Consider the following 23856-nt stretch of genomic DNA (forward strand, 5'->3'; position numbering starts at 1 on the left):
TTCGGTACACTAAAAACGCCTAATAAGACTGTTTAGCGTGTGGGAAAGCTGAGCCATGGATGAGCACGCACAAACGACGCGTTCACCGAGATCACTTTTCAGAGAAAAGGGCATTTTAGCTCGGAATGTATATGCAGCGCAAGTTGAACCTCCTGAATTATTCCCTTATTTGAAGTATGAGCCTTCTGAATTTTTCATGTGTGCGTGGTGTAAGGGAGTGATGGCGGCGTGAGGGCGTATGCCGAGATCACTGAATTAGACGCGTTCAAGTACGGCATAAGGAGCGTCAGGGAGGTTACTAAAGTTTCATACAGCCAAAATAAAAAGAATCTTCTAAATTAGCCGAGTAGGCTAAGGCATCAGTAAACGAAGCTTCTCTGTTGCGCCGCCACTGGCTCGAATCGTACTGGGAGTATGGCAGTTGTTTTCTTTACTGCGTGGGCCTGTGCGTGTGCACACGCATGCACAATCTAGTGGGAGCACATACGGGCACGTACTGTTAAAAAACTTTACAGACGGTTGCGATTTTCGGTAATGCGAAGTTTGAGCGCAACTTTTCAGACGCCACCTGTGGTGGCGTGTGTGTACATAACACGCCACCTGGCAGGTGGCTTGTTACTCTGCTAGCTACCTACCGGGATCTTCCCGCGGCAGCCACCTTCCAGGTGGAGTTTAATTCGTTCTACTACTTAGACAACTAGTTACGCTGACAACGCTGACTACGACAAGGCACGCAGGAAAAGGCGCATGAGTGCGGCGCTATATATTACATCTTCAAACATCTTCACTTCCACCCCCCTCCCCCATCCGCCTGCAGCCGATGCAGCTGAGGTGCATTTTTGTGAACGCTTCACGTATGCCGCCGCCAAAGTGTTTTACGAAAGAACGCCAACAAGCGTAAGCCTCTCGTCTCGGACACAAACTACCCGGAGTGGGGGTCCACGCTGTAAAGATCGGAGTACACGGGCCTGGAAAGAATTACTATCAGACGTGGATCGTCGTTAAGCAAGGTACGGCGAAGGCTAAGCAGCGGCGGAAGCAGCCAGCACACATATGTCTCCTGGGTGGCTGAGAGTACCTGCTTTCTACTCGGCGACCATTGCCCCAAGCCTGCCGTCATGGACCACACACGGGACCCAGGTGACAGCTGATTCCATTTACCGAGCCCTTCCCGGTCGGAGTACAGAACCATAAAGAAGGGGTTGAAGTTTTAGCAAAAACAGACCGCCTTTCCGAAGTCTCTTCAAGTGTCGCCGCCGCCGCCGCGGGGAGACTGATGTTATCTTCCCCAATTGCTGTGAGCATGCCGGGGGAACAAAGGGCTTCGTTTGCTGTGGCTCTTAGGCGTGCCAAGCACCGCGACGAGCTGGCGGGCATCGTTCGACAAGGGACAAGGAACCACTTTCTGGCCTTTTCGTGACCTCTTTGTTCCGGCCTCGAGCGGCGGGTGTCTTTGATTATCAGCAGATGTCGGTGACCCGCAGAAACCTTCGACTGGCCGGAGGCCATCACCTACCGCAGTCAGCTACCTCGACGACGACCTTCTTTCCCTCAGACTCCACATGTGACGGGGGCGTGGCCCTAAGTGCAGTGGTGTGTTTGTGCGCACAAGTTTGTGTTGTTTGTGATCTGGGCCCCTCCCACCCCGGCGTGGGCGTCCTCAACCTAGGGAATTTAGGGAAGGCGAACAGTATAAATGTCGAGAACGAATGCGGCAGATCAGCTCACTTCGCCTCATTTTGAGCTCTCTTCAACCCTCTTTTGGGAGCCTCACTTCAGTCTCTAACCATGTTGTAAAAAGATGTAAATAAACCCTCTTGTAATCTTCCTCCCATCACTTAACTCTTCGACTTGGCGGCACTCCTGTCCTGGTGGTGGTGGGAACGGGTGTCCAAGCTTGATCACGGTTCCGTCAAGCGAGCAGCAGCAGCGAGCTAGCAACGACCCCGAACCAACCCATCTTCGCCAACAACGGGTGGCAGCGCCAACAACTGGTTGGCAGCGGTGTGATGAACCGGGTGACATGGTGCTGCATCTGCGGGTGAGTGTTTGGTTTTTGCTTTGGATCCTCCAGGCTTCAAATTCTGGGTTAATAATTTGAACTGCTGGTTGATCGGTGTTTGTATGTCTGTAGCACAGGGGTAGTTGCTCAGAATCACCATGAGCGAGCAAAGCCAATATTTGAAAGCAGCGACCGTGGACCTGACGAGGTTGTCGAGGACAGAACTGTTGTTCTTGTGCGATGAGTTAGGAGTGGATGTGGAGGAAAGAGCGGAAGATTCGGATATTGTCCAGGCAATCCAAAATTTGGAAACGGAGGAAGAGGATGATTTTGAAATTGCTTGGGATAATATGCAGAAGTGGGCAAAAGAAGAGCAGCGTAAAACAGCTGAGGAAGTACAGCTACAGGAGCGTAAAAGCGCTGAGGAAGCGGAAAGAGTGAGACTAGAGGCACAGCTACAGGAAAGTAGAAGAGCTCGGGAAGTGCGTATGCAGAAACTAGCAGCGGAGCTAGAAGAGCTTAAACTCGAGGCTGAGAAAAGGCGGCTCGCAAAGCTCAACGGGCTTAATGGGGACGAAGTGGCAAAGAGTGACGCTATCTCCGTCCAGACAGGGCCTTCAATGTTCCAGTCCATCGCCGAGTTAGAGAGACGTGACGCCGTAAGAAAGGATGGCGAGTTGGCGCACAACAGGCATGGATGGTACACGACAGAGCGCGGCCAAAGTAGAGAGGCTACAGAGACCGTCTCCGAGTTAGCTAAGTGTAACTCCGCGAGAGCTCGTTCAGAAAACGAGTGGAGAGGGCACGGATGGCGTCGGACAAAGCCGAGCCAAGAGAGACTTCCCAAGCTAGCTAAACAGACCGTCGCCCAGTCAGGTAGTCGCAAACCTGCGAATAAGGGCCGAGAAACGGAGTCTAACCGGCACCCGCGGTTTAGAATAGAGAGAGCTCCGAAGAGAGGCTGTGCAGTGAGAGTAGAAACCGTGGCCGATTTGGTTAAGCGTGAGGACGCTAGAAAGGGGCCTGTACAGGCGACTAACCGGCACGGGTGTGAAAGGGATAACTTCCCCAAAGGTAGACGTTTCAAAAAGGAAACAAAGGGAAGCCCTTTAGTGATTGAGAATCGTGGCAACTGTGAGTTAAAGCGTCACTGCGGCGTCAGTGAACAAGCCAATGTTGTGGCTACCTCGGCGAAGCTGGCGAATAAAGAGTGTGAAGCTGCTGTTGGGTTAAAACGCAGTATTGAACGCCATGCTGAGAAAAAGGACGAGAGCCCGATTCTAGATGAGCAGTGCGTTTCAGAGGAAACCACTCAGAGCGTGAGTGACCAAGTCAGGGTTGTGGCTACGTCGGTGAAGCTGGCGTATGAAGAGTGTGAAGCTGCTGTTGGGTTAGAACGCAGTATCGAACGCCACGCTGAGACAAAGGACGAGAGCCCGATTATAGATGAGCAGTGCATTTCAGAGGAAAGCACTGAGAGCGATAAGCCAGCTGCGGAGGACTACCTTCAGGGGAGCGAACTGCTCATTTCCGGGGCAGCTGAAGGTCCGTCTGTCAGCTCTGTGGAGATGACCATCTGTTGCGAAGGCAAAGAGGTCAATTTTGTGACTAATGAAGGATGACACGATGCATGTCAAGGGCTGGAGGAAACAGTCTTGGCTCAGGCGGTGCACGCGGAAAGTCCAAAGAAGAAAAGAAAAAGGGCGAGGACAAAAAGGAAACGGATGAAATGTCAGGCCCTAAATTCACGTGTGCGGACAGGTGCTAGTGATAGCACAGATGAAAATGCGGCAGAAGTGAAAGAGAAGCCTTCCCGCATTAGAGCTCGCAAGCTTGCGGCTAAGGTTACTGGTCAGGCGACACGCGTGGATTGTTGTAAACGTGACCGCAGTAACAGAAAGGGAAGACCGCATCTTCCAAGCAGAGCAGGAGGGGGGTTTTTCAAAGGGCATCGGCCTGCGGGAAAGCCCAGACAACCCGTACCTGACAAGAAGGCGGAAAGGGAAAAGGCAAAGCGGCCCGAGAGACCGGGAAGCGCTAGGTTGCGCGACCGTCAGCGCATGCGAGCACAGGGATTGAGAAACAGAGACCCAGCACGCAGGCATGTTCACCGCGCGCAATTGAAAAGAAGGATGCGTCCTTCACTTTCGGCACTGGATTCCGGGAAGCGCGCAGGGCGAAAAGGTAGCCGAGCTTCGTGCTGGGGGCGAGAACAAAGAACAGCTTCTCGCGCTGGTCGCTGTGCGTCGCCAAGAGCCGGTTCTCGACTTTGCAGGTGCTACCAAGGCTTTCTGAGCGTGTCGAGGGGGCGCGGAGACGACAGAGGGAGTCGTAGATGGCTTTTTTCAGTGGCCTTTTGTAGCGAAATGACCGCAGTGTCATCAGTCAAAGCGCGACCCCAGAGGGCGCGTCTGAAGGGCTAATCACTTCGACACGGCGGAGGTGAGTCAGCCTTCACCCCGCGTAGCCATTCGAAGTAGCTGGTTTTTTTTTTTCCTTTTTGGGGGGGTGTGCGAAATCATAAAGGGAAAGGCTACTTTGTTTTGAGCTAAAGATTTAGAGTGATTGGACGTTACTGTGTTTTCTCTTAAAATTGAGAAAGATTAAAGTCTGAATTAGAAATTAGTGGCAGTTTGCCGTGCTACCGAGAAATGAGGGCACTTAAAGAGTGTAGCGAAGATTCCTGAGTAGACCATGTGCTGTTTACAAAGTTGGAACCGTTCAGAGCATTCAAGTTTTGCTTTGTTTGAGGATTGGCACAGGTTTCTTTTGTATCGATATTAGACTCAGGCGTGTCAGACTTGGTTGAGATACCAAGGTCTTGTTGCTACATTAACGGCAGTGTAGCTAATGCCTTGCAAAGGCCAAGAAAGTGCGCATGGCTGTGCATATCTGCGTACTCTTGTTTACTGGCGAGTGGTTAATCAGCCGATTGTGGTATTCGGAGATTAACGGAATGAAGTGAAGGCGCAGAATTTTGTAGAGAACAGCTGTGGCAGCTTTGTGTATAGGTTATGGTGCCTGACACAATGAGTTTAAGAGAAGTTTTGCGTCAGTACTGGAAGGAGTACGGATTCTGATGAGCAGTCGCATTTTTGTGAGTATAACTGGAGCAGTTGATTCTCAGTCTCGAGCGATCAAGGTTCTTTGAGAAGAGCCAGAGGATTAAACTGAGCGTGGGCCAAATTTTAAGCAGACTTTCGATATTCGGGTGGTGTTGGGGATCAGAGCTTGATTGATAAGGAATGGAGTTTCTATTCAAAAGTTGTAGGCTTTGACACACCACCGCTTGTCGTACAACATGGCAGTCTGTCTTTGGCAACCTCAGATGTGACGCGGACGCTCGCTTTGACCCTAAATTCGGGCAAAATTGAGGGGTCAGTATTCTGGAGCAGGATTTTGTTTGGAATTAAAAGGAAGCCTGGTGGGTCTTGAGTGAATTCCTAGCGCTTGCGCGTGGAGCGGTTCTTTGTTGTTTGGAACGTCCCATCTGTGCTTTCCTTTGTTGGTGGTTTGGTGTTTTGGGTTGCCTTGGGAGTTGATGTTGCAAGCCAAGATATCAACGTGGACGCGAGCCCATCTCTTCCTGCCCAGCGGTGGGGAACGCTGGACATTCGAGATTTTCCGGGCCGCGGAGGAGCTGTAAAGATCGGAGTACACGGGCCTGGAAAGAATTACTATCAGACGTGGATCGTCGTTAAGCAAGGTACGGCGAAGGCTAAGCAGCGGCGGAAGCAGCCAGCACACATATGTCTCCTGGGTGGCTGAGAGTACCTGCTTTCTACTCGGCGACCATTGCCCCAAGCCTGCCGTCATGGACCACACACGGGACCCAGGTGACAGCTGATTCCATTTACCGAGCCCTTCCCGGTCGGAGTACAGAACCATAAAGAAGGGGTTGAAGTTTTAGCAAAAACAGACCGCCTTTCCGAAGTCTCTTCAAGTGTCGCCGCCGCCGCCGCGGGGAGACTGATGTTATCTTCCCCAATTGCTGTGAGCATGCCGGGGGAACAAAGGGCTTCGTTTGCTGTGGCTCTTAGGCGTGCCAAGCACCGCGACGAGCTGGCGGGCATCGTTCGACAAGGGACAAGGAACCACTTTCTGGCCTTTTCGTGACCTCTTTGTTCCGGCCTCGAGCGGCGGGTGTCTTTGATTATCAGCAGATGTCGGTGACCCGCAGAAACCTTCGACTGGCCGGAGGCCATCACCTACCGCAGTCAGCTACCTCGACGACGACCTTCTTTCCCTCAGACTCCACATGTGACGGGGGCGTGGCCCTAAGTGCAGTGGTGTGTTTGTGCGCACAAGTTTGTGTTGTTTGTGATCTGGGCCCCTCCCACCCCGGCGTGGGCGTCCTCAACCTAGGGAATTTAGGGAAGGCGAACAGTATAAATGTCGAGAACGAATGCGGCAGATCAGCTCACTTCGCCTCATTTTGAGCTCTCTTCAACCCTCTTTTGGGAGCCTCACTTCAGTCTCTAACCATGTTGTAAAAAGATGTAAATAAACCCTCTTGTAATCTTCCTCCCATCACTTAACTCTTCGACTTGGCGGCACTCCTGTCCTGGTGGTGGTGGGAACGGGTGTCCAAGCTTGATCACGGTTCCGTCAAGCGAGCAGCAGCAGCGAGCTAGCAACGACCCCGAACCAACCCATCTTCGCCAACAACGGGTGGCAGCGCCAACAACGCATAGCTTCCGCCCTCGCCGTTCGATCATGCTCCCACGTTGCACTCGCGCCAAAAGACGTACTACGTCTACCGCTAAGGACGAGGACTGCACTGGTGAGCACTCTCAAGGTTTCGTTACACTACGCATAAGTGTCGCCAAAATTAGAAGATTAGGCAGCCGTCTCCGCAGCTCAGTTGGTAGAGCACCGGACGCGAAATTCGGAGGTCGTGGGTTCGGATCCCACCAGCGGCTGTGCTAATAATTTACGTTTAAAAATAATTTCTATTAAGCTGCCTTAGATGAGCACCATAAACTATTGAAAAAAATACATCCCCCGGGCTGCTTAGTTTCGGTTACTGCTGGCTTCCATCATGTGCGGCAACAAGAGGCAGATAGATATAGGCCACCGGTCAGAGAATTTAAGATACAGCAGTCCGAGAACAGCGTGGCGAACCTGCCCACTAGCGAGTTGCATTTTTAATGCGAAAGCATTGTTTGGCTATGTTCGGGGTTTCGTGTCAGATGAAAGTGGACGCGAAACATGTCCGCAGGCCTTGCAACGTTCCGTAAAGAGTTAGGTGTAAAATAATGACTTTATGAGATAGAGGATGACAAAACCCGCTGCGTGCTGAATTTGGCTGATGCGAAGTAATCGGTTAAGTCTGATGAAGGCTTGAAATAGATTAGAAGGTAATTAATCAACGTAATTAATCAAACAAAAGAGCTATGGTTCATATGGAGTAATTAGAGACAAAAAGTCAAATAGCCGTCAAAAAAGCCATGGACGTCACATCAAAAGGGGCTCGGACGTTGAAATATTATGAAGCAAAAAAAGACTTAAAGAAAGAGTAAACCAGGTTAAAAAATTCAGGGGGCACTTTGACTGTCTAAAGTGCGTAGTGGCGAAAGCGTTTTCCGCACCACTTTGACTGCCTCTGTGGCACTGGTGGCGTCACATATAATTGAGTACTAATTACCAAGTGATAACAACTCACTGATTAATGGTTAATTACTGATTAATGCCTGAATACTAATTAACTGCTAATTAAAGACGCTTAAGCTTCGCCTTTAGGAGTGGAACGGGACAGCGTGTTGTAGCGCTGCCAGGGAGTCCACGGAACGCCAAGACCCGTTCGGAGCGATGCCTTGCCCTTTGAACGCAACGCTTTTTGAGGAAATTGCGCAGTAATTCTCTGTCATCTCGGTGGACACCTGAACCGCACCGTAGAGGAAGGGAGGAAGTGGGAGTGAAAGAAGAAAGACAAAGAGGGCCCGCAGTGAAGAAAATGAAAATTGTCAGAATCAGAATCAGAATTTTTTTATTAGTCAATCATTTGAGCAGTGTACAATGATATGAAGAAGGAGGTCCCCTAGTCGAATGACTGAAAGGGGACCTCCTGTTCATAATAACATTGAGTTAAGTAAATTAAGCGCAGCATTTTAAGAATGAAAGATGGTACCGAATTAAGACACAATACAAACATTTGTAGACAAAGAACGCAAACTAAGGAACACAGACTACAAAGAAAAAGAAAAAAGGAAGATAAAAAAACGAAAGAAACAAAGAAACTAATGGTCAACTGTCTGCTATCAAGAATTGTTTTAAGGTCTGTTTAAAATTAAATACCGAACGCGAGTTTTTAACATTCAGTTTTTAACATTTGAGGAAAGGAGATTACGCAGTAACTGTCTCACATATCTCGGTGGACACCCGTAAAAATTTATGGGGGCACTTTTTTGACCTTAAGTGCGGTCACTGATGTGTGCTTAAGATGTAAGCTTCGCCTCTAAGAGTGGAATGCGACAGCGTCTTGCAACGCTGCCAGGGAGTCCACAGAACGCCTTCGCCCATTCGGTTCTACGCCTCGCTCGTCGGTAAATTGGTTTTTGAGGAAACGAAATGTATCTGTCTCTCATATCTTGGTGGACACCTAAACCTCGCCGGAAGAGAAGGGAGGAGGATGGCAGTGAGCGAAGACACCGTATTCACTAGACGCGCCTTTGTTCACTCCAAACCATCGAGCTGGCATGGCGGAGTGGATAGCATGCTCGTCTCGCACTCCGAAGACCGGGGTTCGATTCCAGAGCTCGACCAGTTTCCTACTCGGTTTTATTTATTTATATGGCCTGACTAGAAAAGTTAATTAGGCTAATTGGGTTGCAATTAACTAAACTCAGTCCCTCTTACTTGGAGCATCACTATACGATCCCTTCAATTGGTTGCATGGTTACTAGCCGAAGTACAATTGGCCCGTTTGAAATTCGCGTACTGTGACGTCACGACCGTTTCGACCATTTGAAAAGCGTGACATATCTGTCGACAACTCCTGCTTACAACGATGAGACATTAAAGGCTTCCGCCTTAAAAGAGTTAATTGATGTGAAAGTAAAAAAAAATGATAAGAGTCCCGAGTGAAGCAAAAGAGGCAAAGAGTGCTAAGTGAAGCAAACACAGGCAAACAGTCGCAAGTGAAGCAAGGAGAGGCGATAGACAAGTCTGGAACAGGCGTCAATGCTTTCGCGCTCCCCCAATGCGGGTAGTCGCAGTGATCTCTTTTTTTATATATATATAAGCGGAACAATTTCAACGCATCGGCAAAACACAAAATCATATCATCGCAGTTACATTTCGTTCGGGTAACATCTGTCTAGGCGTAATCATTGTCGCATGGCAGCGAGCGTATGTATTTTCGCATTACATCTTTGTGCCATCATTATTTATTTTTTTTTTCAAAGTATCTCTACGCTTCTATAAGCCAGCATTTCCTTACTTATTCCCGTCGCGTGCAACAATGTTCGGATTCTTGAAAAAAAAAACAGCAATTCATACTTCCTTTGTTTTGCAATAATAGTATTAATATCAGAGGTTTAACGTCTCAAACCGACGCGGAGTCCATCAGGAACGCTGTAGTCGAGGACTCGAGATTAACGTAGACTAGCTGGGGTTCCTCAAAGTGCGCTCACATTTTGCACTTCGCCGCCGCGTTTTTGAATTTCGCCGCCATCATTATGGGGCCTCGCCACCGGTATCGAACCGACGTTCTTGGTATCAGTAGCCGAGCCCCACAGCCACTAAGCCATCGTGAGGGGTCTTACTCAATGTATGCTGTATGAGGCAAGGAATGCCTCCGAAAGTAAATGTTGCACAACGCGCGCTGTTGCACCTAGGTTTCACATAATTATAGTACACAACACAAAGAAAGGGAAGCCATTCTTACGCGGTGCTTTATGAGTTAGAGCCCAACCAACAATTCGATTAAATGTGTACAGGGGCGATGGAAAGAAATGAGAACAGAGCGGGGCCTAGGTGCTCCGCTGTTCGCATTTCTTTTCACCACACTTTTACTTCGGTTGTAGGAAAAAGACGTCACAGTCGTCTGTGATGCATTCTCGTACGACTCTAATGTCTTTTTATTACCGCCCAGACAGAAGCGCGATCAAAAGAAATTCGAACAGCGAAGTGCGTAGGCGCCGCGTTGTTCGCGTTTCTTTCCACCGGGATAGTATACGTAAGCATGTGGAAAAATAGACACTGTTAAAAGCAAGATTTCACATCAGTGTGACGCAGAATGCTTTCGAATTACTGAAAGCACATTGCAGAAGCGCCAGTTAGCTTTCTTCCTAGACCCGAGACTTCCTTCAGTCAGTTTTGTTCTCGCGTAGACTGGATGCCATTTTAGCACTGCCTAGTGCAGACAGCTCTCGGTGGGTAAATTTACGCGCTGGCACATCTCATTTTGTCTGAAAATAAAAAAGTATGCCATGCTTAAAAAAAAGTGCGGCCGTACCGAGTGCCAAAACTGTTCGGAACGGTTCCTTTGAATCGTTTCGGTTCGGTTCCGGCAAAAGTACGGGTTCGGTTCCGGTTTTGGGTTCAGGTTCGGTTCCGGTTTGATACCCTGAGAGAATGGCTTGGTGGAATCGATGTGATCGAGCCATTGCATTTTACAAGCGTTCGTTTCGGTCCCAGGGAAGGACACAAAGAAAAAAAAATTACCGACGATTACGTTACTTCCTAATGCGAAATTTGAGCGCAGCAACTAAGCTGTTTCACCTTTTCGATAGATTGAGGCAAAGAAATCGAGCAACACATGTATGCGCTATCACAGAATTTTTTTTTTAGCAGACGGAGGACTTCCATCGGTCGTCTCGCTCATGGCTCAGAAAGAACTGGCAGATAATTTCGCAGTGGCGAACGGCAGCGGCAATTTCGGCTCGGGCGGTGCACACATACAGATCCGCCGCCACCGATCTGGCTCTCTGATTGCCACCGCACAGGGCGAACGGCAGCGGCAATTTCGGCTCGGGCGGTGCACATATACAGATCCGCCGCCACCGATCTGGCTCTCTGATTGCCACCGCACAGGGGTTGCATTGGAGGAGGAGCGAAGAAAGGAATTAAGTTCGAGCCGGCGCTTTGACAACCGGAGACTCGCAGGAAGAGGGGGGAGGGGGGCGGCGTGTACACCCAGCGGCAAACGATGGGGGCAGAAGCGCGCGCAGCAAGCGGACAACACGATAAAGGGAGGAGGGAAGAGATAGCAGCGACTGACTGATGCCGCTGACGCCGATAGTGAGTCAACCCCAGCTGCGGATGAAAGGGGGACGGAGCTGGTTACGAGGCCGACGCCGACTACAACGCCGACGACGACGCGAAACCCAGGAACGGACGCCAAAGAGCTGCGCTCTAAAAATCCGTTCGTCTCACATTTACCAGTGCGCATCATAGGTGGAGGATTACCGGGAGGCGGCTCCAGATGGCGCAACGTTCCCGTCAACAGCGCGTAGTGGCAAAACATGGTACGCGGCGGTGGCGGTAGCGGTACGAGCTGTGAACTCGCGCAGGTCGTCACTCCGTCGCAGCATCTCGCGCTCGAGTTCGGATAAGTCACGGAAGGCTGTTGATCAATGTTCTCTTCTCCGCCGTCGACCTGACGGTGAAGCATCGCTGGGCCAGCTGGGCGTCCGCAGGGTTGTTGTAACTATGGAAACGACGCTACTAGCCTTGGCAAGGAGTGAGAGGGAACAGGCAACTATGGTGTGCAAACTTCCGCGAAGGGCTCAGATAGGCTGTTTGGATTGGTCCCCTCCCAATGTCGTCATTGGGAAAGTGGACTGGGAATGGGAAACAACGCTAAAATCTAGTTGAGGCAACATTTTGTTTTCTTGTATTTTGAAATTTGTTTATCGAACAACTCCTGTTCCTATGGGCCGATTCCTGACATTCTTCTTGAGTCAGCAGATACGTGAACAAAGGATCACCTCAAGTACAGTGGGCATTCCTTCAAGCAGTGTTTCAGAATCCTTTTAATCGCCCAGCGCCTCCTCTAATTTTACAATGCCTGCCGAGTACGGTCGATCCGGCTGTCAAAGACCCTCTCCTATCCTCCTTTCCTGCTCTCCCCATCGGCTAGCCTTCGCGCCTGCTCTACTCCTGTGGGGGAGTGTGCCATCTGAGTGGCGCCTGACGACAGAAAGCCGACGAAGAGAATTTCGTAGCGATAGCTACGTTACGCCAGGTTTTCACCTCTTCGCCGTCGCCGCCGATTGAGCTGAGGCCTTACTGTGACGTCACACCACGGCCCTCGATTTTCCAGCAACTCGGCTCTTCGCAGTTGCCGCGCGGCCACCGCTCCTGCCATTGGGCGTTCGCTGCGCCCTCAGTCAAGTTTTATTCGTTGGTTGACCACAATGTCTCTCCTTTCTTAGTCTAGTGGAAAACCACTAAGTTTAGTAACATGTCTAACTACAAGCGAAGCCTAAGCGCAGCCGGGGGTCTGTAGCTGTCACCACTCGACAAGGCTTAACCAGAGCTAAACGACAGCCATTTTTTTTAAACGTTCTGTTTTTCTTCTTGGGGCGGCGCTCTGCATCTCTCATGACTCATGATCATCAGGCTGCCTACCAGGTATGGACGCGTCATAGAGCGCGGCGTTCGTGGCACTGCTCACTGTGGCGCTGTTCATCATGGAGCCACTGCAGGCGCATGGTTTTAAAAAGAGCCACAGAGAGTGTGGTACATCGGCGTTGGCATTGCGACGAAAGGCTGTGGTGGCTTGTTCGAATCCTTTTGGTCTTTTAACGACAACGCTGTAACATACCGAAAGAGGCACTGAAACTGCTTTGGGGAAATATGAAATCAGATGGTATATGTAGTTAGTAAGAAGTTATGCTATGTTGGTTTGCGGTTCAGTCATGTTCAGTAAAATGGGAGAATGAAATACAGAAGGCATGGTAAATCTTACCGAGAAGGCATTTTTTGAATCGGCCAGGTAGCAATAGGTTTCAAGTCGTAGCTTTACTTTCGCCAGGATAAGCTGTCAGCGTTACGACAACTAGATTAAACTTTTTCTCCGTCCGTAGCATCCTGAAGCTATGATTGTTTTAAAAAGCGAAAAGTGAACTTAAATCGCAAATGCACGGCGCAGTAGCTGATGCCAAAGCATTTCGGACGTTCTGCCTGGAATTTCAGGAAATTTTGAGTGGCTTGAAAAAAAAACTTTTTTCAGCTTTCTTTCATGAAAAATTGGAAATTTTGCTAAACACGGCAAAAACATAGAGTAATAATGCTCCGAAGTTCAGGCTAGTATGCACATATAAATGTCATGTTTGTGAAACGAACTTTGTTTTTTCCACCGAGAAACAGAACATGAAAGCTGACCTATAAGCCAGTTGCTTTCGGACTCGGCGTCACTGTCGCTGGATGCAGCACTACACGCAGCAGCATGGGCTGAAGTTATGTCCACAGGTACGTTCGACTGTACAAGCACAAGCTTTCGAGCAAATTCTCCTGAAAGCCTGTAGCGAAGCCTTGTAGGCAAGTTCACGAAACGTGACCAGTTTCGTTCGCAGCTGGCGGATGATGGTGGCCATCCGACTCCGACTCCGAAGGGGGGGGGGGGGGGGGGCTGGGGCCCTCTCGTTACCACTAGCCGGTAGGTGGCTCAAGTAGCACATGTTCTGTAAAGCTGAGCCTGTCGGAATAGCTGAGAACCGACAAGCGACTGCTGCTTATTCCGTGGATGAATGACGTCGCTTCTGCTTTGCTGACTGAAAGCTATGCCAACGCTACCACTGGGAGTGAACTCTTTGTTCAATGTCCGTACAGACAGCGGTACTTAGCAGAAATAAGCGATCGGTGTTTCTTTTTTCTTGTGTCGCTTTCGGCGCTCATTTCCTTCTGGGTATTGCATATTCAGGAATTCGTGAAAAACAGTGAACAATGGACAGATATCTCGCCAGGAAGGACAAACCTCCCGAAGAGAGCGACGAAAGGACACCCAGTTCACCCTGCGCGGGACCTTCAACGAGCTCGTCTCAACATACCGAGGTTTGCCTTAGCTGCCCAGGCTCGACATCTGCCACTGTAACCACTGCTAACACACGCATGCAAACTGCTCGTGAGGATGCAGCCGCTTATTGGTAAAGCACAACAGGGCGACGTTAACAACCAACCTGGAAAAAGGCGTGCGAATGGCTGTTTATGACGCGTCAGTGGAGAAGGTATTCTGTGGGACCTGTCGCGCTGCTTTTGCTGTGAGCATATTTCGGCTAAATACTTCCAAGGATAAGGACTCTCAATTGATGTTTCTGACGATTAGTTTTCGCAGCTGCAAGAAAACTCTTAAAAGATTTAAGAGCCATGAGGGCTCGAATCTGCATAATGCAGCCATGAGCGGACCCGCAGCTATCAAAGCGAGGGTGAACGTAGCATCTGCTTGTGTAATTGGGAAGCAAAAGGAAATGAAACACGCAAGGAAAGCACTGATAGCGACATCATCTTGATTGCAGTACTTTGCGTGCCATGGACTGGCAGTGCATGGTTAAGCTGGTGCAGAAAGTAATCTAAGAGAGCCTCTAGAACTTCACGCCAATGATATTCCAGAACCGCAATGCTCTGGGGTGTCAGAAGCTGCTGCGAAGGGAAAGGTTGAGGCTTTTTCGAGGTCTGGAAATGTGGCACATGCTATTCGTCACGCCTGAGAGGGGCGGGAGGCGGCAAGGAGCGAGACGAAGTCAATATGCCTGTCATTCTCAGTGCTATCCTTGCGAGACTTGAGAAACTTGAACATCTTCCAGAAAAAGTTGACAGTATTGACAAGTCGATCAATATAATGTCTGAGAAATATGATGAAGTGTTAAAAACAAAGGCCAGACAAGAGGCAGAGATTAAGGAACTTCAAAAGCGAGTTGTTGTCCTTGAAAGTTGTAGCAACATTGAGGAAGTGAATCATCTGAAGGTCACTGTGAACGATTTGGAGCGGAGGAGTAGACGACAAAATTTGGTATTCCATGGCATTTCGGAGTAAGATGGTGAGAATTTGCTTGAAAAAGTAAATGATGTGGCCCACTCAATTGAGCTTCCTGAGCTGTGTGAGGGCGATGTGGATGCTGCACACAGGCTTCCCGCGAAACAAGGCAAAGTTCCAGGTGTGCTAGTTCGTTTCACTTCCCAGAAGCTCAGAGATCAATGGTTTTTGAAAGGCAAATTACACAGAACGTCTGACTCTGAGGTCTCTATCATAGAAAACCTGACTCGGTTGAACAGAACGCTTCTCGATTCTGCGAAGAAATGGGCTGATGCGAATGCCTACAAGTATACCTGGCACCGGAAGAACAAAGTGCTTGTACGAAAGGCGAACGGGGAACTGGCACACGTGATTCGATGCGATGACGATTTGAGGAAGCTGTTGGAGTGAGTCACTGCTCTTGATTGTAATCAGTTCCTTCTATATGACGGATACTTACCTCTCTCCGAATGATATTAATAATGAGGTTCAGGGTCAGTCTAACCATTTTTCAGTGCTATGTTTGAATATTCAGTCTGTTCGCGATAAACATGACATGTTACGTGCATTCCTTGAACAGTTTAAATTCATGTTCTCTGTGGTAATGCTTACTGAGACATGGGTCAAAGACAAAGTTGATTGTCCTGAGCTGCTCAACTACCAGTCTTACTTCCTAAACAGAACAAGCAGAAGAGGTGGAGGCGTTTCTTCGTTTGTGCTTGATAGTGTTCAGTGTGAAAGGGTTCATGAGATTACTTCGGTTGCACCTGATTATGAGGTGCTCTGAGTTTGTAGCAATAAGTCCCTCTTCACTGTTGTGTATCGCCCCCCAAATGGTTGTGTTGAGAACTTTTTTCAATATATGGAGCATGTTTTTCAATTTTCCACTGAATATAATTACACTGCATATATAGGTGGTGATTTCAATGTCGATATGCATGAAAATACACCCAGAAAGTCACGACTATTATTACTAATGGAATCATATTGTCTTGTAAACGTTGTGGCATTACCTACACGCATAACACCCACTACGGCAACACTTCTTGATTTGCTGATTACAAATAACGCAACTTATGGGCTCTCAACCGGGGTTATTAATTATGCTATTAGTGACCACCTGCCTGTTTACATCGTATGTAATAGTGTGCCTGTATTAAAATCAAACTGTAAACAAACAAATGTAAAAATGCAACAGTTCACCTCAACGACGTTAGAAACATTTCGACGCAAAATAATGAACGTCAACTGGGAACCAGTTTTTGCTGCATTGACTGCTGACATAGCGTTTAGTTGTTTTCTGAAGATATTCGCTTGTATATATCGTAACAGTTTTCCGTAAAAAGATGTAAAGAAACCAAAACGAGCTCGTAAAGCCTGAATTACCTCGAATATTCTTCGAATGATTGCCAGGAAAAATTCCCTCTATCAGAAATTCTTACAAAGTCGCAGTCCAGAATCGTGGGCGACGTTCAAGAGGTACCGAGACAACCTGAACTTAACTTTAAGAAAAGCGAGGAATGCTTATCACCTTAACATGTTCGCTGGTTTGACAGATCAAAAAAAAGTTTGGAATAGGTTGAATCGAGTCTTGAACCCTAACTCTACAAATGCAATTGACCGTATTACAATGGAAGGCATTAGTTATAGCGGACTCGCACTCGCAAATAATTTTAATAGCTATTTCAGTGGACTTGTTGATAGTGAACACAACAATATGGCATTGGATTACATTACTAATTATACAAGTAACAGTATTTTTATAACATTGTTTGAAGCAGCGCAAGGCCAAAAGTCAAAGAGAGCAGAGAAAGACACGGACAACACAGCGCTGATCCTTCTCTGCTCTCTTCTTTGGCTTTCGGCCTTGCGCTGCTTCAATCAAACAATGAATAACCAACTCACCCATCAGCTCGTGGTTTTATAACATGTTGTGACGAAAATGAGGTGCTTTATATATATAAAGGCATGAACAATACAAACAGTGAAGATGCTTTTGGACTGAAAATGAAACCTGTTATGTACGTCTTGGACATTATCTGCCCAATTTTAACTTATATTTATAACTTGTCTTTGACTACCGGCATTTTCCCTTCGGACATGAAAATAGCAAAAGTAGTTATTCTTTATAAAGGTGGTTCGAAAAACGATCTTGGTAATTATAGACCAGTGTCAATATTGCCTATTTTTTTCTAAGGGCTTGGAAAAAGCAATACATTTACGACTTCCCGATTTTCTTGAAAAATACAACGTGATAACTCCAAGACAGTTTGGATTTAGACCTAAGTCCTCTACTGAAATGGCTCTCCTGAAGCACAAAGAAATAATCCTAAATAACATTGAATGCAAACAAATAACCCTTGGAATATACATAGACTTCTCCAAAGCCTTCGATAGGATTCGTCACGAAACTCTTCTGAAACTTTCTGCATACGGTGTCAGGAACAAGGCACTATCTCTTATCACCAGCTATTTAACTGACCGATATCAGTACGTTTCTATAGATAATCATCGCTCTACTTATAATAAAATGAAGCATGGGGTACCTCAAGGAAGTATCCTTGGTCCCTTATTATTTAATGTATATATTAATGATTTAGTACAGATTGACTCCGAAACAGAATACGTAATTTACGCTGACGACACTAATTTATTTCTGTCCGGCACCAGCGCGAATGATATAGTAGAAAAGGCTAACTGCGTGTTGAGTAAACTTAACTCATGGTCTGAAAAAAATTCCCTACTAATAAACACACGTAAAACAAAGGCGATATTTTTTAGAGCTAAAAATGTCAAATGGGCTGTACATACAGATTTAGTATTGGGTGGTAATACGATAGAAATAACTAATGTTGTAAAAACAATTGGCGTTCGCTTCAATGAATTTATGTTATAGGACTACCACATCGAGCAAATGGAGAGTAAGCTAGCTCGCGTTGTCGGCATACTCAGAAGGTTAAAGTGCATGATACCTACTAGGACAAAACTTGTTATTTATCATGCCCGCTTTGACTCTCATGTTAAATATTGTCATTTGGTTTGGGGTACAACGACGCAAACTAATATTCAGAAGGTTTTAACATTACAAAAAAATGCAGTCAGAGTTATTGCGGGTGCTACATACTTAGCACATACGAGTGCTCTATTTGCAAAATACCGCATTATGGATGCAAGGGTTATTCATCAGTACCGAGTAATTCAGCAGTACAAATCTCAGGTACATAGTGACGCCACATTTTTTGCTCACCTTGCGAATCTACGGGAAAATACCGCAGTTCACAGCACACGACACTACGAATATTGGTATGTACCTTGTCCACGCACAAATTACGGTTTTCAAACTCTCAGGTATGTGTTACCGTCTTTCTTCAATAGAAACACTTTCACTAATCTATCCATTCTTTCCGTTTCATATAACGCTGTCAGAAATATGTTCTTACAAAAGATCGAATGATATCCAACTCTATAATAAACAAAGTATCCATGTGCTGTCATTAAACTATCATTTGCGTGGATGTAACAGTACAGAGACTATTATGGTGATCTGTTATGAAGATATTGTACATATGTGTTATTTCATGCATTCTCTTGTTATTGTTTTACTACTGTCTGTCATCGCTGTGCCAAGCCGCTACGGGAGATGGGAGCTTTGTCAAGCCGCGTGCGCGGCTTTTTTTCCTTTCTCCTCAGCCATTGTACATGACTGAAATAAATACACTGAACTGAACTGAATTGAACTGAACTGAAATGTTTCCTCAAGCAGATTTCGACAAGCGAGAGGTGTGCCCCAAGGTGTGGTCCTGTCCCCTCTACTTTTAAACATCTTACTAAGGAGTATTCCCTGCAGTTATAAGGTTTCAACCTATGTATATGCATCTACATCACGTTTTTTGCCTCCGAGCGTGACATATACTCTCTGTACTAGTCTTTACAGTCTTACCTCAATGTCCTAGACCAATGTTTAGGGAACATTAACCTGTCCCTTAATGTCACTAAATGTGCTTTATTGGTTATTCCGCTCCCTTATCTAGTTAATATCTCCTTTGTTTAGCGGCGCCATGTAATTCGTCAAGTGCAAAGTATAAAACACATCGGAGTAATTTATCATCGTTCACTTTCCTAGTGGGCGCATATAGATCACATTGCGAAAGGAGTCCGAGCAGTCGGTATGCTGCTCAGGCTGAGCAACGTTCGTTCCGGCATGAGAAGGCACTCGCTTCTGGTGGGTTATAGAATGTATTTCCGCCCAGTACTGGAGTTCGGCTGTGTCTTATTCTCTGTGCCGCCTGCGTATAAACTTCGCCGCCTTCTCATCTTGGAGCGGGAGTGGTTGCGCCTCTGTCCAGGTCTTCCAAAATTTGTCGCTAATTCCGTTTTGTACCTGGAAGCACGTATATTCCATCCTTGCATTCAAGATTTTGGGTCTGAACAGTCCAAACCTTTGTAAAAATGTGCGATTTGTCGCTTCATGCCCCAAATTTGATATTCCTTCGTAAGCCTAGGCCATTTTTCAACGACAGTTGGTCTCGTTTCGATACTCCACGGTTTTGTGCAATCTCTCCTTAAGGACTTAAATGTATGCACTTCGGACATACTTCGGACATACTTCCAATTCTACGTCTATTCAGATTGTCTTTGATGATATGTTTCCAAAACATGCAAAATTGATTCCTTTCCATTTGCTCAGTGGTTTATGACAGGATTACTTGATGCGCTTTAACTCTCATGTACTCATTGTGGCAGACGCCTCACAGTAGGAACAAAAGGCGGGTTGTTGGCATTTTTTCTCTCTTCCTTGACCGATCGTCCTCAGTCCACCTTCTTGATTACATGCGCATTTATTTGGCCGAATTTTTAGCAGTACTTTTGGCCTTGCGCAAATTAAACAGCTCTCAGTCTTCTTTCATAATTACGACGCATTCATTATCCCTGTGTTCATCTATCACCGCGTCTACAGAATCTCAGGCACTCCGCTTACTCAAAACGCTTGGTAACACCCCACGTGTGTTCATCACGGTTAGTTTGGGAGCCTGGACACAGAAGAATTTATTTAAATGAGGTTGCTGATGTCCTTTCGCAGGCATCTCTTCAAGGCCCAGTCGAATATCTCCTTCCACCCTGCGCAAATATTAGTGCGGCCACGATTCACAGGTACCTTCTCTTGAAAAAATTTGCAGCATCAGCAGTGACCTCCTCTCCCAACTTTCAACATCTTCTCTACCCGTGGCGCTGTAAAAGATGACGATCGCGCAACCTTGAGGTCGCGTCTACGTTGACTCCTCGTGCCTCAATTAAACTTCTACCTTCATATATCTGGTCTGCGGTCTCCCCGTTGTGTCCGCTATGCGCTGAACCCGAAATGATAGATCACTTCTTGTTGACCTTCCGCCGCTTCTCCTCTTTACCGAGGCGCCTGCTAGAGCACCCGTTACGACAGCTCGGTCTAAGTCTGTCTGCCAGGGTTGTTCTGTCTTCGTGCTTCCTTTTCTTGGCACAGTAACTGGAATGGGCTCTCCGCCAGTGAAGTTATTCTGACAGACATAAATCGGCTGCCATCCTATACTGTTTCTCACGTTAAAAATTTTCTGTAACCAAAGCTTTCTAAACACGGCACGCTTAGCTCCGTTCCCTCTTTCAGTCACTTATCTCATAATATTTGATTTGTTTTTCTAAATCACAAAATCTGAATTCGTTTTTAGTTATTTACTGATTGTTATTATTATTATTATTACTATTCTTTTTTTATTATTGCCTATGTAATTCTTATTTAATTTTATTTCATTTTTTTACATTTCCAGCACCTGTCAGTTGCCGCCTGTGTCGTGGCCAATCCCCCGCCATAAGTACGCCCCATTGTCTTCTTGAGGACAACAACAACAGCAAAGGAGAGACTCCAAGACAATATGACGAGGGATCTCTACCTCACGTATTTCCTTGGTTTGGGGACATGTACCTTTAGCGGCTCTACGAGGTGGTGGACAAGGTACATTCCCCGCCAAATGACAGGTATCCATAAGATATGTGGCAGCACATGGCAGAGATTCAGCAGTTTTCGCAGGAAATGGTGAAAGCACGCACGTGTTGAAATACTACGGGCAAGATCCTGAGCCTGAATGGCTCAACCTTCACCGTAGTATGCTCACAGATAATGCTTGTCAGCGCAATGCACCCTTGAAGACATTTCAGGACGTTGTTGAGATGCTTTCTGGCGATAACTGTGAGTGGCTGCGAGATCTTTTGACCGAGGTGGCTAAGCTTGTCAAAATTGCTTTGACTATCACGTCATGCACATCTGAGATCGTTTCCATGCCTCTGTCGCGTCACAACATATCTCAGGTGAATAATCGGACAGTCTCGATTAAATCACATAGCACTTCTCCATAGACAGAAAGAGCTTGCCCACAAAACAAATTCCAGTGACACCACATACGACCTTATTGAGAGGTCTACTGTGCGAAGAAACACATTCTGGATTGTGCGGTAGCCTATGTATAATGTGAAGAACAGTGAAAATCATCTTAGTAAAATACACCAGCTTTCTTCAAGCTGCCACTGCGAATGAGCTCAAATTGTCCCTCCCATAAAATCGTCCCTCAATTCCCTGTGTTGCTGCTTTGCCATTACAACTTCTGCTCTTTGATTCCTGTTTGGGTCTTCGTTTATATGTTGAAAGATGCATGAACAGTTCATATTCCTTCTTTAAACTGTAAATTTTTAGCTTGTTTTGAGAATATTTGTATGGTCGATTGTTTCTTAGACACGAAAAGTTTAAAATATGTTTATATTTAAATTGTAATGCTGTCCAATGTTGTGTCCTTGCAAGGTGCTTTCCTCTATCCAGAATAAAACCGTGTTTTTAGAAGACTGGATTTGTCCCCAGTCGGGCGAGACCAAGGCTTGCGAAACCGTTCTTTAGAAGGCGGGGTCTCTAGTATATAGCTTCTAGAGGAGGGCTCCAGAGTAATGCGCGCGCGTAATTTCTACAGCCTGGCTTCTTCAACATGGACTCACATGAATAGCACACGGCCACTCTGCATTTCCACTCCGACTCGAGCGAAATGCGGCCGCGGGATTCCATAGCGCGATCTTGATATACGCTACCGAATGTCAAAGTGTGTGAGCCGCTGCGGCGGGCAAAAAAAAGAGGGGCAGCAGTGATTAGGGCACGGTTCATGTTTAAATCTTACACCACCTTCAGCGCTAAACATTTTTTTTGTTTCCCACACACAGTAACATTCATCCTCTCTTGTACAGTGGTAGGCATGCAGGTTCGCCTATCTAAACATCACGGTAAAAAACTCATTTTCACGCTAGTGGAGAACCATGGGAGCACGTTGACGCAGCTCTGTTCCTGCACGTAGCGGCCGCGCATCTTCACGCGCGGTGAATGCGGGTGCAATACCCTCAGCAGTCTCCTGGTAAAATCTATGCCGGAAGAAATTGAATGATGTGGCAGCATTAAAATAACAGGAACTTGGAACGTGTGACCGCGTGCACCCTGGATATGGTTCCAGATGCATCGATATGACATGCAACGCAGAAGCGAAGTAATACGAGAAGAAAACGCCATTTCGACGAGTCCATTTAATGCACTAAACCATTGTAAGTGAAGCCGCGCATCGTGATAATGAGTCAAAGCAGCATCGCGTTTGGACTCGAAGTCGACGAGAAAGATAGCCGCACGAGCACACCCGGACGAGAACCGTTTGGGCACCAAATAGACGTCTGCCAACTTGTTCTTGACATCAAAAAGCCGGAAACCCACGTACCCTACGAAACATTTTCTGCGTTCTCTGCAACAGCGCGAACTAGTTATGTCAATGAGAGTGACAATAGCCAAGTACCTTTTGGGTGTGTAGCTCTCGTCGCGATAGTAGTCGACGTAGATATAGATCGCCTGTATTGCCGTTTTGCGTTCAAACTGAATATTGACTTCGTGTGGTAGGACCCCGTCTGATTGCCAGTATGTATCACGGCTGTTGTCGCGCAGCTGATCGACGCCGAATCCTGCGAAAAAGTGCGTTGACAAAACACATCAGAATCCCCTTTCGTGACGGTCGGGAGGCGCCTCATAGCTCACCAGGCTTGCAGGACGACAGCGACCACACAGCCACGGCTCCCACTTCGCGGACATTGGCCGGCATCTCCAAACTCGAGAGGTCTAGAGCAGAGGAAGCGTTCATGGTACTAATAAGACGAGAGTGGAGGAAGGAAATGATTAACCAGGAGGAAGTTCCTACTATCCCCAGCGCCCTCCTTAAACGCCGGCACTATAGTCAGGATCACACGTATGAGTAGATTTACTTTACTTACGGTTCGTAAGCCCTTGCTTTCAGGGCGGCTACCGTTACAGTGAACAGAAGCAAACGGGTTGCGCTCGCCCACAGTGCGAAAATACATGACACACAACTCAAACCAGGCCACAACGATAGCGCGCAAAAAGGGCAACGCGGCCTATTCACGGCCACACAATATTCAGCCTGGTAAGCGATGGGACAAGAAGATGATGAGTGTGGATGAATAGTGTTCGCTCCTGCGGCTGTTCCCGGCACAGGACACTTTATTTTGGAACGGTACTTCTTAATCCTTGCGCAACACATGCCCTTCAACGCTAGCATTTTTTTCAACCGTTACCACAAACACCACTGAACGCACAATTTATTTAGAACATAAAAACGCCGCAAATTCAGCGAATAAATCCCAATTTTACAGGAAACAGTAGTTGGTAACAATGGGCCATGGTCGATAGAGTCGTGCATTACTCTGGTGGCCAATCACAATAGTAAACGAAAACAGTTCTTTTTATGTTTGCCTATATCAAACAAACAAGAGGCATCAATATTCTAGAGCTGATAATTTCATCTGGTGGTGCGCCTTTTGTTCAGCTTTAAAGAAC

At 47.1% G+C, this 23856-nt stretch overlaps 1 protein-coding gene across 7 annotated transcripts in view; it reads right to left on the bottom strand.

The window, feature by feature from the left end:
• The window catches only part of LOC149357809 (anaphase-promoting complex subunit 10-like), a 113899-nt gene that overhangs the window by 47373 nt on the left and 42670 nt on the right, over window positions 1–23856 (bottom strand). For 3 of the 7 annotated variants that reach the window (XM_089584946.1, XM_089584945.1, XM_089584947.1), the window contains exons 3-4: window positions 23041–23147; window positions 22805–22967 (exon numbers count right to left, since the gene is read on the bottom strand). The exons of 2 other annotated variants lie outside the window; for them this stretch is intronic. In XM_089584946.1, the coding sequence (XP_089441072.1) occupies window positions 22805–22967; window positions 23041–23143 (266 nt within the window). In that variant the 5' untranslated portion in view covers window positions 23144–23147. Of the gene's footprint in view, window positions 1–22804; window positions 22968–23040; window positions 23148–23856 lie in introns of those variants that run through there. 2 more of the 7 variants (XR_016291892.1, XR_016291891.1) reach the window with 2 other exon arrangements.

The sequence above is a fragment of the Amblyomma mixtum genome, chromosome 3 (genome assembly GCF_055824585.1).
Source record: "Amblyomma mixtum isolate Tamu chromosome 3, ASM5582458v1, whole genome shotgun sequence".
In the NCBI taxonomy this organism is placed as follows: Eukaryota; Metazoa; Arthropoda; class Arachnida; order Ixodida; family Ixodidae; genus Amblyomma; species Amblyomma mixtum.